General features: G+C 70.3%; 4 protein-coding genes across 4 annotated transcripts; 2 read left to right on the forward strand and 2 right to left on the reverse strand.

Annotated features, from left to right (window-relative positions):
- Nucleotides 1-737: 737 nt before the first annotated feature.
- ZNRD2 (zinc ribbon domain containing 2) lies at nt 738-3,058 on the reverse strand. Its single transcript, XM_039572685.1, has 4 exons — nt 2,776-3,058; nt 2,363-2,475; nt 1,972-2,050; nt 738-1,114 (listed from the first exon to the last, which is right to left on the reverse strand). The coding sequence occupies exons 1-4, from the start codon at nt 2,789-2,791 to the stop codon at nt 738-740; spliced, it is 585 nt and encodes a 194-aa protein (XP_039428619.1). The 5' UTR covers nt 2,792-3,058.
- Nucleotides 3,059-3,490: 432 nt separating this feature from the next.
- Nucleotides 3,491-8,074, reverse strand: LOC120412289 (RNA-binding protein 4B-like). The gene is given in 5 exon segments (XM_039572677.1): nt 3,491-3,574; nt 3,658-3,872; nt 3,874-4,354; nt 5,698-6,119; nt 7,694-8,074. Coding segments are annotated over 4 exon segments (1,410 nt in total). The 5' UTR covers nt 7,987-8,074; the 3' UTR covers nt 3,491-3,574; nt 3,658.
- Nucleotides 8,038-9,983, forward strand: LOC120412293 (putative nuclease HARBI1). The gene is made up of 2 exons (XM_039572680.1): nt 8,038-8,280; nt 9,061-9,983. Exons 1-2 carry the CDS (start codon nt 8,061-8,063, stop codon nt 9,450-9,452), a joined length of 612 nt encoding a protein of 203 aa, XP_039428614.1. The 5' UTR covers nt 8,038-8,060; the 3' UTR covers nt 9,453-9,983.
- A 452-nt stretch (nt 9,984-10,435) lies between these two features.
- Nucleotides 10,436-13,009, forward strand: CCS (copper chaperone for superoxide dismutase). Its single transcript, XM_039572679.1, is given in 12 exon segments — nt 10,436-10,511; nt 11,130-11,202; nt 11,286-11,423; nt 11,699-11,757; nt 11,759-11,816; nt 11,819-11,879; nt 11,978-12,038; nt 12,318-12,349; nt 12,351-12,393; nt 12,649-12,752; nt 12,838-12,881; nt 12,884-13,009. Coding segments are annotated over 12 exon segments (804 nt in total). The 5' UTR covers nt 10,436-10,475; the 3' UTR covers nt 12,979-13,009.
- Nucleotides 13,010-13,211: the final 202 nt, after the last annotated feature.

The raw sequence follows: 13,211 nt of genomic DNA on the forward strand, positions 1-13,211 counted from the left end.
AACCTCCCCATCCCCCCCTCAAACACCTCAACCCCCTCCCCAAACACCCCAAAAGCCCCCAACCGCCCCCCCAAACGTCCCCAAATACCCCAAACCGCTCCCAAAATCCCCCTCAACACCCCAATGCCCTCCCCAAACATCCCAAATACCCCAAAGCCCCCCAAAACCCCCTCAAACACCCCAAAACCTCCCCAAACCCCCCCTCAAACACCCCAACCCCCTCCCCAGACACCCCAAAAGCCCCCAAACCCCCCCAAACACCCAAATTCCCCCAAAACCTCCCCAAAATCCCCCTCAAACACCCCAACCCCCTCCCCAAACACCCCAAATACCCCCAAACCCCCCTCAAACACCCCAAAACCTCCCCAAACGTCCCCAAATACCCCAAACCCCTCCCCAAACCCCCGTCAAACACCCCAAAACCTCCCCATCCCCCCCCAACTCCCCAACCCCTCCCCAAACTCCCCCAATACCCCAAACTCCCCCAAACCCACCCTCAAACACCCCAACCCCCTCCCCAGACACCCCAAAACCCTCCCAAAACCCCCTCAAACACCCCAAAACCTCCCCAAACGTCCCCAAATACCCCAAAGCCCCCCAAAATCCCCCTCAAACACCCGAACTCCCTCCCCAAACACCCCAAAACCTCCCCAAACCCCCCCTCAAACACCCCAAACCCCCACCCCCCCCAAATAAAGCCTCCGCACGCGTTCCGGGGGGGCCCCCAGGGGCAGCGTTTATGGGGGGGGGGGGGGTTGGGATCCAGAGGAGATTCCGGAGCAGCTCCGGGGATGGGGGGAGGGGAGGGGTCTCAGGGTTTCGGGGGGGCTGGGCCGTGCCGGGGGGGGGTCCAGGGCCTGCAGCCCCCCCAGGGCGTCGGCGCAGGCCCGCACGAGCCCGCAGAGCTGCGCGCTGGCCTCGAGCGACGCCGTCCGGGGCAGCTCCTGCGCGGCCCAGAGCAGCTTCTGCAGCAGCGCCGCCCGCGCCGCCCCCACCGCGCCCCCCCCGGGCATTCGGGGGATTCGGGGGGCTCGGGGGGTCCGGGGCAGCGCCCCGAAAAGCCGCGGCCGCCCCCTCGCAGTGCTCGGGCCGGGGGCGGGGGGAGGGGGCGCGGCTGGGGGAGGGGGAGGGGAGAGAGAAGGGGGGGGGGGGGAGTGAGAGGGGGGAGCCCCCTCCCCAAATCTCTCCCCCAGAGCGCTCAAATTCCCGCCCCTCCCTCTCCCAAATCTCCCATGCCCAGACCTCCCCTCCCCCCCAATTTCCAGCCCTCCCCAGCCCCAATTCCAGCGCCGCCCCCAGCCCCATTTCCAGCTCCTCCCCCCTCCCCCAGCCCCATTTCCAGCCCCCCCAGTCCATTTCCAGCCCCTCCCCCAAGCCCCTCCCCCAGCCCCATTTCCAGCTCCTCCCCCCTCCCCCAGCCCCATTTCCAGCTCCTCCCCCCTCCCCCAGCCCCATTTCCAGCCCCCTCCCCCAGTCCATTTCCAGCCCCATTTCCAGCCCCCTCCCTCAGCCCCAATTCCAGACCCCCCCAGCCCCATTTCCAGACCCCCCCCAGCCCCCTCCCCCAGCCCCATTTCCAGCCCCCCCAGTCCATTTCCAGCCCAATTTCCAGCCCCTCCCCCAGCCCCAATTCCAGCCCCGCCCCCAGCCCCAATTCCAGCCCCTCCTCCCCCAGCCCCATTTCCAGACCCCCCCCAGCTCCCTCCCCCAGCCCCATTTCCAGCCCCCCCAGTCCATTTCCAGCCCCTCCCCCAGCCCCTCCCCCAGCCCCATTTCCAGCCCCCCAGCCCCATTTCCAGCCCAATTTCCAGCCCCTCCCCCAGCCCCAATTCCAGCTCCCCAGCCCCATTTCCAGCTCCCTCCCTCCCCCAGCCCCATTTCCAGCTCCCTCCCTCCCCCAGCCCCATTTCCAGCCCCATTTCCAGCTCCCGCCCCCTCCCCAATTCCCGCTGAGAGCCCCCCCGGCCGTACCGTGCCCCCCGCCGGGCCCCTCCGGGTCCTGGCAGGTCACACAGAGCAGCCGCTGCTCCTTGTCCTGCAGCAGAATCGTCTGGGGGGGGGTGGGGGAGGCACGGGGGGTCACGGTGGGCTGGGACCCCCTCCCCAAATTCTCCCGGTGGGGCACGGGGGGGTCACGATGGGCTGGGACCCCCTCCCCAAATTCCCCCCCATCCCACCCCCCCCCCCCCTTGGCGTCTCCCTCTCCCATTTCCCGCCCCCCCCCAAGTTCCCGGGGGGGTCGCACCCCCATTCCCAATCCCGGGGGCTCCCAGCTCCTTCCCCCTCCCCCTCCCCCGTTCCCGACCCCTCCCCGTTCCCGAGGATCCCGGGGGGTCCCGGGGTGTCCCCCCGCCCCGCTCACCCCGCAGCGGGGGCAGGCGCTCCCCAGCATTCGGTAGCCCCGCAGCAGCAGCCCCCCCATGGCCCGGCTCGCCCGGTCCTGCCGCTCCCTCCGCGCCTCCGCCTCGTCCGCGCCTGGGGGGCACCGGGGGGGCCCGGTTACAAAACGGGGGTCCCGGGAAGGGTCCCGGTGAACGGACACGGGAACGGGGGGGTTCCCCCAAGGGAGATCGGTGGTTCCGCGGTCTCTGGGGGGGGGGGGGGCCGGGGAGGGGATCCCGGGAAGGTGCCGGTGGTGGGCGGGGGGGTCCCGGGGAGGGTGCTCAGGGCTGGGGGGCGGTCCCGGTCGCGGGTGGGAGTTGCAGGGGGGGTTCCCGTTGGTGGGGGGGGTCCCGGGGGGGATCCTGGGCTCGGGGGGTCCCGGCCGTTCCTCACCCCCGTTCAGCGCCATGGTCGCTCCGGAGACGGCGTCGCGGCGGAAGTGATGTCACAACCCCAATAACTCCGGGCAGAAACAGTGACGCGAGCTCGGGAAATAAGTTCCGGGCGCCAAAAAGGTTCCCACGGTCCGTGAGGAAAATGGGGTCGAGTCCCCACCTTGCGGGGTAAATTTGCATAACCCCGCCCATCCATCCGGCAATTTAATTGGCCGCTTGCAACCTCACTTTGCATGCGCCCCGCCCCCTGCAGAGATTTGCATATTCCGCGCGGGTTTTTAAACACGTCACCGGCGCTGCGCCCTGATTGGCCAGGGTTGGCCACGCCCACCGCAGACCCCGCCCCAGGGAGGAGCCGGGCACGGAAATTCGGTGAAAACGTTTATTCTGCAGGAAAACGGGGCCGTGAGGCCGGGGGGCCCCGCCCGGGCAGGGCGGCCGGGGGCACTCGGGGGAAGCCCCGTACAAAAAGGGGGGGCTGAGGCGGGGGGGGACACGGCTCCGTCCGAGGCCGCCGCACCTGGAAGAGAGCAGAGAGGTGAGGGGGGCTGGGGGGGCCAGGGGGACACCCGGGGACACTCGGGGACACTCGGGGACACCCGGCCACGGGGACAACGCGGGCGCTGGGACGCGGCGGCTCCGGCGGCTCTGGCGGGACGGGGGGTCCCGGTGACGGGGAGGGACGCGGCGGCGGCGGCGATGGCGACCCGGGGCACGTCTGACCTGACGCGGCGGCGGCGTCCGGGGGCTGCGGGGCCACGGCAACGGCGGCGAGTCCCGGGGGGTCCGCGGTGATCCTGGGGGCGGGGGGAAAGGCCGTTACCGGGCGCCGGCAGCGCGGCGAGGCCCGGGCCGAGCTCCCGGCGCTGCCAACGCTCACCTCAGAAGGCGGAATAGCGCGCCCGCTCCCCGTAGGGATCCCGCTCGAAGCGCTGCATGTCGTAGAGGGACGCCCGGGCCACCGAGGAGACGGGCGACAGCTGCCCACGCTCGTACGTGTACGCCTCTCCGACGGTGCTGGCCGCGGCGGCCGTGCGGCGCAGGGGGCTCCTGTCCCGGGTGTAATACGTGGAGGACGCGGCGGCGGCCGCGGCGGGTGGCGGCGGCGGCGGCGACGGCGGCCGCCGCGCCCGGGGTGGGCAGCAGCGCTCGGTCGTACGCGTCTAAGGTGGTGGGGATGCGGCCGGCCATGGCCGTGGTGGCGGCCATGGCCGAGGACTGGACCTGGGAGTACTGGGCGTACTGGGAGTACTGGGCCATGGTCTGCTCCGCGTAGGCGTCGTACGCCGAGGCCGTGGCGTAGGAGCGGACGCGGTAGCGCTTGTAGTAGTCGGCCATCCCGCCGTAGGCCTCATCGTAATACACGGTCTCCCCATAGCCCGCGGTGTAGGGAGTGCGCACGGCTCCGTACTGCTCGTTATAGGCCTCGGCAAAGTCCGCCACTTGCCCCGGGCGATCGACCGGGCACTCCTTAGACCAGTGCCCCTCCTTCCCGCAGCGGTAGCAGCCGCTCTTGTCTCCCATCCCGGGCGCCGTCCGCAGCCGGCTGGTGGACAGCTGCACGCGCATCCGCTTGCCTTGGGGAGAGGGAGACGCGGCGTCACCCCCCGGCAGCGCGCCCGGCCCGACCCCAGAGCCTCGGGCACCGGGCCACGGGGTCCCTCAGAGCAGCACTCGACGCCAACACCGGGCCACAGAGACCCCCAGAGCTGCCCCCTGCACTGGCACTGTGCGGTCACACGGGCCTGGCACTGCACCGCGGGGTCCCCAAGGACCAGCCCTGGCACTGGCAACCTCTCATGGGACCCCTCAGAGTCCCCCTGGCACCACTGGGAGCCCCCAGAGTCCCCCTGGCACCACAGGGTCCCCCAGAGCCGGTACCGGCATCGCGCCATGGGGTCCCCCAGAACTGTCCCAGGCACTGCACCACCCCTCGGGGACCCCCAAGAGCCACCCCCGGCACCGTGAGACCACCAAGGGTCACCGTTGGCACCGTGGGATGTTCCCTGGGAAGAGCCCACGAAGGGGCCCAGCAAAGGGCCTGGGGACCTGAGGCCCAGCTGGGTGAGGGACACTTGGGGACACAGCAGAAGGTGACAAGGCCCAGAGTTTCCTGTGTACAGACTGGAGGGATAAAAGCCCCGAGGCTCCTTTGTGCAGGGTCCCTGTCAGAGGCACAAACTGCAGCTGTTATTTTGTTTTCCAGTTCTTTAATTATTGCACCAAGGTTAAATTATTCCAAGGATCGCGACAGCTGAGGCTGTGATGGGAAACCTGGGCTGCAGCCGGTGGTCCATGGGACCCCCCAGAAATGGCACCAGCACCACAGCACAGGGACCCCGAGAGTCCCCACCGGCACCACGGGGCCCTCAGGAGGTGGCACCGGCCCAGGGGACCCCTGAGAGCCACCCCTGGCATTGCTGAGGGCAGGCGGTGACAGGAACCACCGGGGTGGGCACCAGCGCCCGCAGACCACGGGGGAGCCGCGGTTCCAGGCAGGCGTTGGGGCCAGTGGGAGCCAACAGGACACGGTGCTGGCTCCCAGCCCCATTTCCCCCCAAAATCCAGCAGCACAGGGACAGCACCGATCCCGTGGTGAGGCCCCAGGGGCCAGGCGTGCCTCAAACCAACCAGCTTGGGGCAAACGCTCCAGAATTGCTACAAACCCGGCGCTGCGGAGCCGCTCTGCCCCGACGCGGAGCTGCCGCGGTGCCCCCAGGCCAGGCAAGGGCACAGGGACAGTGCTTGGCACCACGGGCTCCCCAGAGCCAAATTCTGGAGCTCCGCGATGAGAAGAGGCTCCGAATGCAGCGCCAACCACTGAGGGCGGCCGGTAACACCGAAATCGGGCAAAATTCTCCCGCATCAGAACCTCCCCGTGCCCCCTCCCAGCCTGGTGCTCCCCGAGCCCTCAGCTCACCTTGGAACTCGGTGTTGTCCAGCCCCCGGATGGCCTCCACGGCGTCCTCGGCCCGCTCCATGTGCACGAAGGCGTAGTCCTTGACGATGTCGCACTCGATGACGGGGCCGTACTCCTCGAACTTGGCGCGCAGCTCCAGGTTGGTGCAGGCGGGGCTGATGTTGCCCACGTGCAGCTTGGTGGAGGCCTTGCTCTTGTTCTTGCTGGCCTCCACGTTGATGCAGACGCCGTGCAGCTTGTGGTGGTGCAGGTTGCGGATGGCGTCCTCGGCCGCCGTCTTGTCCTCGATGTGCACGAAGCCGTAGTTCTTGATGATGTCGCACTCCAGCACCTTCCCGTACTGCTCGAACAGCGAGCGGATCTCCTGCTCCGTCGCCTCCCGCGGCAGGTTCCCGATGAACAGCTTCACCATCGCGACCCGCCTGAGAGGTGGCAGGGAAGGGGCGGCTCGGTGAGACCCTCCCCACACCATCCCCGCTGAAGGGTCGGAGCCGCTCCGGGGAGGGGGAAAGCGATGGGAAAGGTTCCCCCCACCTTTCATAGATCCTCCGCCGGCTGATTCCGGATGGGAGCCCCCACCCCAAAAATCGGACGAGGGGGCTGTGCCCCCCCAGGGCACCCTGAGGTTGAGACCCCTCTCAGGGGAGACCCCCCCCGGGCCCGGGTTTCTCACAAAGAGCCGGGAAAGCTTCAGGCCCCGGCAAATCCCGACCACGGTTGTGCTCCGTGAGCCCCCAGGCTATGAAGGGGGACCCAGCTCTCCCCCAGACCTCACCCCGCTCAGATCCCGGCTCCGAAGCCCCCTCCCGGCCCCTTCCCGAGGCCGCGGGAACCCGTCCCGTCCCTCCCCACAAACGGCAGGGCCCCAGCCCCGTCCCCGCTCCCCCCCAGCCCGTCCCGGTGCCCTCCGTGTCCCCCCCGGGCCCCGCCGAGTCTCACCGCGCCCCCCCCTCGCACCGGCACTCGATGACGGCAACAAAATGGCGGTGGCCGCCTCACGCGGGGCCACGCCCTCCCCGCGCGCTGATTGGCCGAGAGCGGCGCGACGGCGCCACGCGATTGGCCGAGGTTCCGCGAGGCCCCGCCCAGTGGCGGCGCGGACGGCGTCAGGCACAAAGCGCTCCCGCCCTCGCGGAGGCCAATGGGGAGCGGCGGCGCACCGGAAGTGAGGGGAGAGGCGGGGCCTTCGGGGCACGTGACGGCAGCGCCGGCCAATCGGGGCGCGGGGGAGGGGCGTGGCCTGGCGGCGCCGCGGAGCCGGGAGGGTCCGAGCTGGGGGGGCCGGCACCGAGCGGCACCGAGCGGCACCGAGCGGCACCGAGCGGCACCGAGCGGACCCACCGGAACCGGGACAGGCAGCGGCCGCCCCCACCGGCACCGGGACCGACTGGAACAGGCCAGGGGCCCGGACCGATCGGCCCCACCGACACCGACCGGGAAAGGAACAGCGACCGCCCGTCCCCACCGGGACCGAGCGGCAGCGGACGCGGAACTGAGACCGAGCGCACCGGCACAAGGACCGAGCGCTCTCACCGGTGTCCCGCAGCCACCGGGAGCGGCCGGGTGTGGCCCCGCCCCTCGGCATCAGCCACGCCCCGTTGTTTGCCGCGCCCCTTCCCGCTGGCCCCGCCCCGCCATGTCCCACGCGGTGCTGCTGCTGCGGCGGCTCCGGGACCGACACCGGCACCGGCACCGGGACAGCGATGAGGAGCGGGACCGGGACCGGGGTAGGGACAGCGATGAGGAGCAGGACCAGGACCGGGAGCGGGCCCAGGACCTTGTCTGGGACCGAGATCAGCACCGGCACCGGGACGAAGACCACGACGGGGACCGCGATCAGGACTGGGCTCAGCACCAGCACCACGACCCGCACCCCGCACCCGCACCCCGAGGCTCCCTCCCCGCACCCTCGGGCGCTCCCCTCGCCCCATCCCCGTCCCCGAGCCCCCGCCGCGGCCGCCGCCGCCGCCGCCCGTACCCGGCGCAGCGCATTTACCGGGTGCGCTGCTCCTTCCTGGAGCTGAGCGACGAGCAGGCGCTGCGGCGCTGCCGCCTGGACCGGGCGGCCATCGCCGCTCTGTGCCGGGAGCTCGGCGCCGACCTGCAGAGCCTCACTGGCCGCAGCCACGCGCTGCCCGTGGCCGTCAAAGTCACCTCGGCTTTAGCCTTCCTGGCCTCGGGCTCCTTCCAGACCGCGTCGCGCCTCAGCACGGGCATCAGCCAGTCGGCCATGTCCAACTGCCTGGCGCAGTTCCTGGCGGCGCTGCAGCGGCGGGCGCCCCGGTACATCGCCTTTCCGCCGCCGCCCGCGCCCCCCCGGCGACCCCCCGGCGCTGCCCGGGGTGCTGGGCTTGGTGGGCGCCATGCACGTGGCGCTGCGGGCGCCGGCCGACAACGAGCCCATGTTCCGCAACGCCGCCAACTTCCACTCCATCAACATGCAGGTGGTGTGCGACCGCCACGGAGCCATCACCAACGTCGTGGCCAAGTTCCCGGGGTCGTGCCCCAACGCCGCCGTCCTCGAGAACTCGGCCCTGGCGCGGCTCATGGAGGGCAGCAGGCCGGAGGGGGTCTGGCTGCTGGGTGAGGGGGGTTTGGGGGTCCCAGAGTGGGGGTGGTCCTGGGGAACTCGGTCCTGGTGGGGTTCATGGAGGGGACTCAGCCGGAGGGGGTCTGGCTGCTGGGTGAGGGGGGTTTGGGGGTGAGGGGGGTTTGGGGAGCTCGGCCCTGGTGGGGTTCATGGAGGGCAGCAGGCCGGAGGGGGTCTGGCTGCTGGGTGAGGGAGGTTTGGAGGGTGTCCTGGGGGGTTTGGGGTGAGGGGGGTTTGGGGAGCTCGGCCCTGGTGGGGTTCATGGAGGGGACTCAGCCGGAGGGGGTCTGGCTGCTGGGTGAGGGGGGTTTGGGGGGGTGTCCTGGGGGGTTTGGGGGGTGTGCTGGTGGGGTCCCACAGATGTCTCAGCGTGGGGACGATGCTGAGGAACTCGGCCCTGGTGTGCCTCATGGAGGGAAGGGTGAAGGGGGTTCTGGGGGGTCTCGGGAAGATGGGGGTGACCCTTCGGGTCTGGGCTTACCATGGGGTTTGGGGGTGACTCTGGGGTGACCCTGGTGGCCTGGGAGTGACCCTGGTGCTCTGGGGGTGACCCTGGGGTGACCCTGGTGTTCTGGGGGTGACCCTGGGGCTCTGGGGGTGACCCTGGTGCTCTGGGGGTGACTCTGGGGCTCTGGGAGTGACCCTGGTGCTCTGGGGTGACCCTGGGGCTCTGGGGGTGACTCTGGGGTGACTCTGGTGCTCTGGGGTGACCCTGGTGCTCTGGGGGTGGTCCAGTGCTCTCTCTACCACCCCCTCACCCTTTCTGCCCGCAGGGGACCGCACGTACCCGCTGAAGCCGTGGCTGCTGACGCCGATCTCGGGCCCGCGGGGCGCGGCCGAGCTGCGCTACAACGCGCTGCACGCGCGGACCCTCGACCCCCTGCGCCGCACGCTGGGGCTGCTGCGCCGCCGCTTCCGCTGCCTGGCGGGCGGGGGGCTCCAGTACAGCCCCCCCAAGGTCTGCCAGATCTTCCTGGCCTGCTGCATCCTGCACAACATCGCCCTGCGCCGCCGCGTCCCCCTCGAGCCCCCCGAGGGGCTCCCGCCCGCCCCGGGACACCCCGAGCCCCCCCCGCAGCCGCCGCCCCCGCCCGGGCCGGGGTCCCGCGAGGGACGGGCGGTGCGGGCCAGGGTGGTGCAGCAGGTCCGGGAGGGGCTGGGCTGAGGCGTGGGGGCGCTTCGAGGCCTTGGTGGGGGTGAGCTGTGATTTGGGGGGGTCCTGAGTTTTCTGTGGGGTCCTGACCCGTGGTTCAGGGGGGCTCTGAGCCCTTTGGGGGGCCTTGAACCCTGATTTGGGGGGCTCTGAGCCCTTTGGGGGGGCCTTGAACCCTGATTTGGGGGGCTCTGAGCCCTTTGGAGGGGCCTTGAACCCTGATTTGGGGGGCTCTGAGCCCTTTGGGGGGGCCTTGAACCCTGATTTGGGGGGCTCTGAGCCCTTTGGAGGGGCCTTGAACCCTGATTTGGGGGGCTCTGAGCCCTTTGGGGGGGCCTTGAACCCTGATTTGGGGGGCTCTGAGCCCTTTGGGGGGGCTGGTATCTGGTTTTGGGGGGCTCTGAGCCTCTGGAGGGGCTCGAACCCTTGGTGGGGGGGGGTCCATCGCTCTGGGGGGTCCTATTTCCACCCCTTTGGTCCCTCAGTTCGGTCCTTCAGCCGTGTCCGTGCTCGTTTTGGGGCAAATAAACATCTTTTGTTCAACTCTTCAGCGCCCCACGGTGTTTTGGGGGGTGGGGGGGAGTGCGGGTCACTTGGGGACCTCCCCCGGGGGATTTTGGGGGTCCTTAGCGTGTCCCCGTGTGCGAGATGAGCCCCCTGACGCCTGCAGCCTCCGGACCCCCCCCCCCCATGGGAAAACCGATTTTGCCCCCCTGGGGACCCCCAAAACCCCCTTGGGGACCCCCCAAAACCCCACTGCATCCCAAAGTGCTCCCCCTTCCCCACCGCCGCGTTCCCAAAAGCGCCCTAAGCGCTCTAAAACCCTTCCGGACCCCCAAAATCCCCCCAAACCCCCCCAAATTCCCCTCTCGGGCCCCTTCCGGCCCCCGCGCCGTTGCCATGGCGACAGAACGCCGGAAGTGGCGCTACCGCCAAACCCTTCCCCCGCGGTGCGGCCGCATCCGGTCCCGCGCCAAAACGGGTCCGTCGCGCCGCAGTGACGCGCGGGCGGTTCCGGGGCCGGAGTCCGCGGCCATGGCGTCGCCGGAGGCCGCCGGGAGCAGCTGCCGGGTCGGGACCCCCGGAACGGGACGGGACCGGGGGGCTCGGGGGCTCGGGGAGTCGGGGAAGGGGGCACGGAGCGGCTCTGGGAGCCGGGGAACGGAGGACGCGCTGTTTGGGGGTGCAGAGCTCCGGGCACGGGAGTTCTCGGGGTGCCAGATCCTTTCCGCGGCACTTTTGGGGGTGCAGAACCCTTCCCGGCGGGGGTTCGGAGGTTCGGGACGGCGTGAGAAGCACTTTTAGGGGTGCTGCATCCCATGGGGAGCACTTTTGGGGGGTGCAGGAGCCTTCGCAGGGCGGGTTTGGGGGTTCAGAGCCTCATGAGCGGCGGGTTTGGGGCTGCGGGATCCCTTCCCCAGCACTGTCAGGGCATTTCTGCGGCTTCACGTCTCCCTTTCCCCCCATTTTCGGGGTGCTGACCCCCTTTTTACCCCCCAATTTTGAGACGCCGCCTCTTCCCCCCCCCATTTTTGCAGTGTTTACCCCCGTTTCCCCACATTTTTGAGGCGCTGACCCCCTTTTTACCCCCACCCCCCCCCAGTTTTGAGGTGCCGGCACTCCCCCACCCCCCATTTTTGGAGCGTTTAGCCCATTTTTGGGGCGCTGACCCCCGCGTTGTGCCCCCAGCTGGAGTTCGCGGTGCAGATGAGCTGCCAGGGCTGTGCCGATGCCGTGCGGGCAGCGCTGGACGCGGCCCCCGGTGAGACCTCCGACCCACCCCGACCCCGGGGACACCCCCCAGAGCTTTGGGGGACCCCCGACACCCCCCGTGTGCCCCCCCAGACGTGAAGCTGCTGGAGCTGCGGCCCCAGGAGCAGTCGGTGCTGGTGGAGACGACGGTGGCGGCCGAGCGAGTGCGGGAGCTGCTGGAGAATTCGGGGTGCAGGGCCGTGCTCAAGGGCATGGGGGGCTCCCCCGAGGGTGAGAGGGGCTTTGGGGGGCTCCTGGAGGGGTTTGGGGAGGTCACAGAAGTGTTGGGGGGGGTTTGGGGGATCTTGGGATTGTCTTGGGGAGGGTCCTGGGGGATTTGGGGGGTCCCAGAGGATTTGGGTGGTCCTGGGGGGGAGGTTTTGGTGTCCTTGGGTGGGATTTAGGATCAGTTTTGGGGGGAAGTTTTGGGGTCCCTGAGGTTGTTTTTGTGCTGGGGGGGCGTTTGGGGGTGCCGGACCCTGACGTGTCCCATCCCCCCCCTCCAGCTCCCCCCGGGGGGCGGCGGGTGGCGGCGCTGGGGGGTCCCGGGGGGGTCCGGGGGCTGGGTCCGGTTCCTGCAGCTCTCACCCGGCCGCTGCCTTGTGGACGGGGCCGTGTCCGGGCTCCCCCCGGCCCCCACGGGCTCCACATCCACGAATTCGGGGACCTCTCGGACCCCTGTAACAGGTAACGGGGCGGGGGGGCTGGGGAGGGGACTGGGGAGGGAGTGGGGACCCCCAGTTTCACCCCCCATGTCCCATCTCCCCACCCCCACCCCAAAACAGCTGCGGGGGCCACTTCGACCCTGACGGGGAGACCCACGGGGGCCCCCAGGACCAGCACAGGGTGAGCTGGAGGGAGTTTGGGGGGAATACAGGGGGGTTTCGGGGGTCTCTGGGAAGTTTCAGAGGGTTGGGGGGGGTCTTGGAGGGGTTTTGGGGGGCAATGAGGGGTCTGGGGGGGGGTCTCTGAGGGATTTCTGGAGGGTTTTGTGGGGCTGGGAGGGGTTTTGGGGGGGGATATGAGGGTGTCTGGAAGGTTTGGGGGGCAGTAGGGGGTCCCTGTGGGGTTGGGGGGAGCTCAGTGCATTTTGGGGGGCTCCTGACCCCCGCTGCCCCCACCCAGCACGCCGGGGACCTGGGCAACATCTGGCGGACGCCGAGGGCGAGCGCGGTTCCGAATTGAGGACACGCGGCTGAAGGTGGGAATTGGGGCCAGGGGGGGCCCTGGGGGGGGTCCTGGGGGGTTCCCCCCTCCCAGAGCTGCACCCCGGGGCCGGTGGGGGGGGTCTGACCCCAAACTGGGGGGGTCCAGGCTGTGCCCATGAGCGGGGAGGGTCTGACCCCAATTCCCTGGCGGGGGGGTGGGGGGGTCTGTGCCCCCCATAATTGGGGTGGGGGGGGTCTTTGGGGGGGTTCTGACCCTTCCAATTCCCCCCCCCCCGCCCCCCCTCCAGGTCTGGGACATCATCGGCCGCTCCGTGGTGGTGGCCGAGGGCGAGGACGACCTGGGCCGGGGGTCGCACCCGCTGTCCCGCGTCACCGGCAACTCGGGGCCGGGGTGAGTGCTGGGGGGGCTCGGGGGAGGGGGCTTAGGGGGTGTGTCTTTGTGGGGTTACCTCCCCTGACCCCCCCCGTGTCCCCAGGCTGGCCTGTGGCGTGGTGGCCCGCGCGGCCGGGCTCTTCCAGAACCCAAACGCGTCTGTTCCTGCGACGGCGTCACCCTCTGGGAGGAGCGCGACCGGAGCCACGGGACCCCCCCGGGGACCCCCAGCCCCCACCTCTAGGAGCCCCCCCCCCCCGGGACCAAATAAACGCCCCTCGCTCTGCAGCAGCTGCGGGTCTGGGGGGGGGGGGCGCCGCACGACCCCCGAAATGCGGCGGCTCCTTTAAGGGGGGGCGTGGTCTAAGGGGAGCGGAGGCGGCGGGGGCGTGGCTTGAGGGGAGATGGGCGGGGCCTAACACGGCGCGAAAAGAGCGGGCGGGGCGGTGCGCACGGCGCGCAGAGGCGGGGCGGTGC

Source organism: Corvus cornix, unplaced genomic scaffold (genome assembly GCF_000738735.6).
Source record: "Corvus cornix cornix isolate S_Up_H32 unplaced genomic scaffold, ASM73873v5 scaffold8, whole genome shotgun sequence".
Taxonomy (NCBI): Eukaryota; Metazoa; Chordata; class Aves; order Passeriformes; family Corvidae; genus Corvus; species Corvus cornix.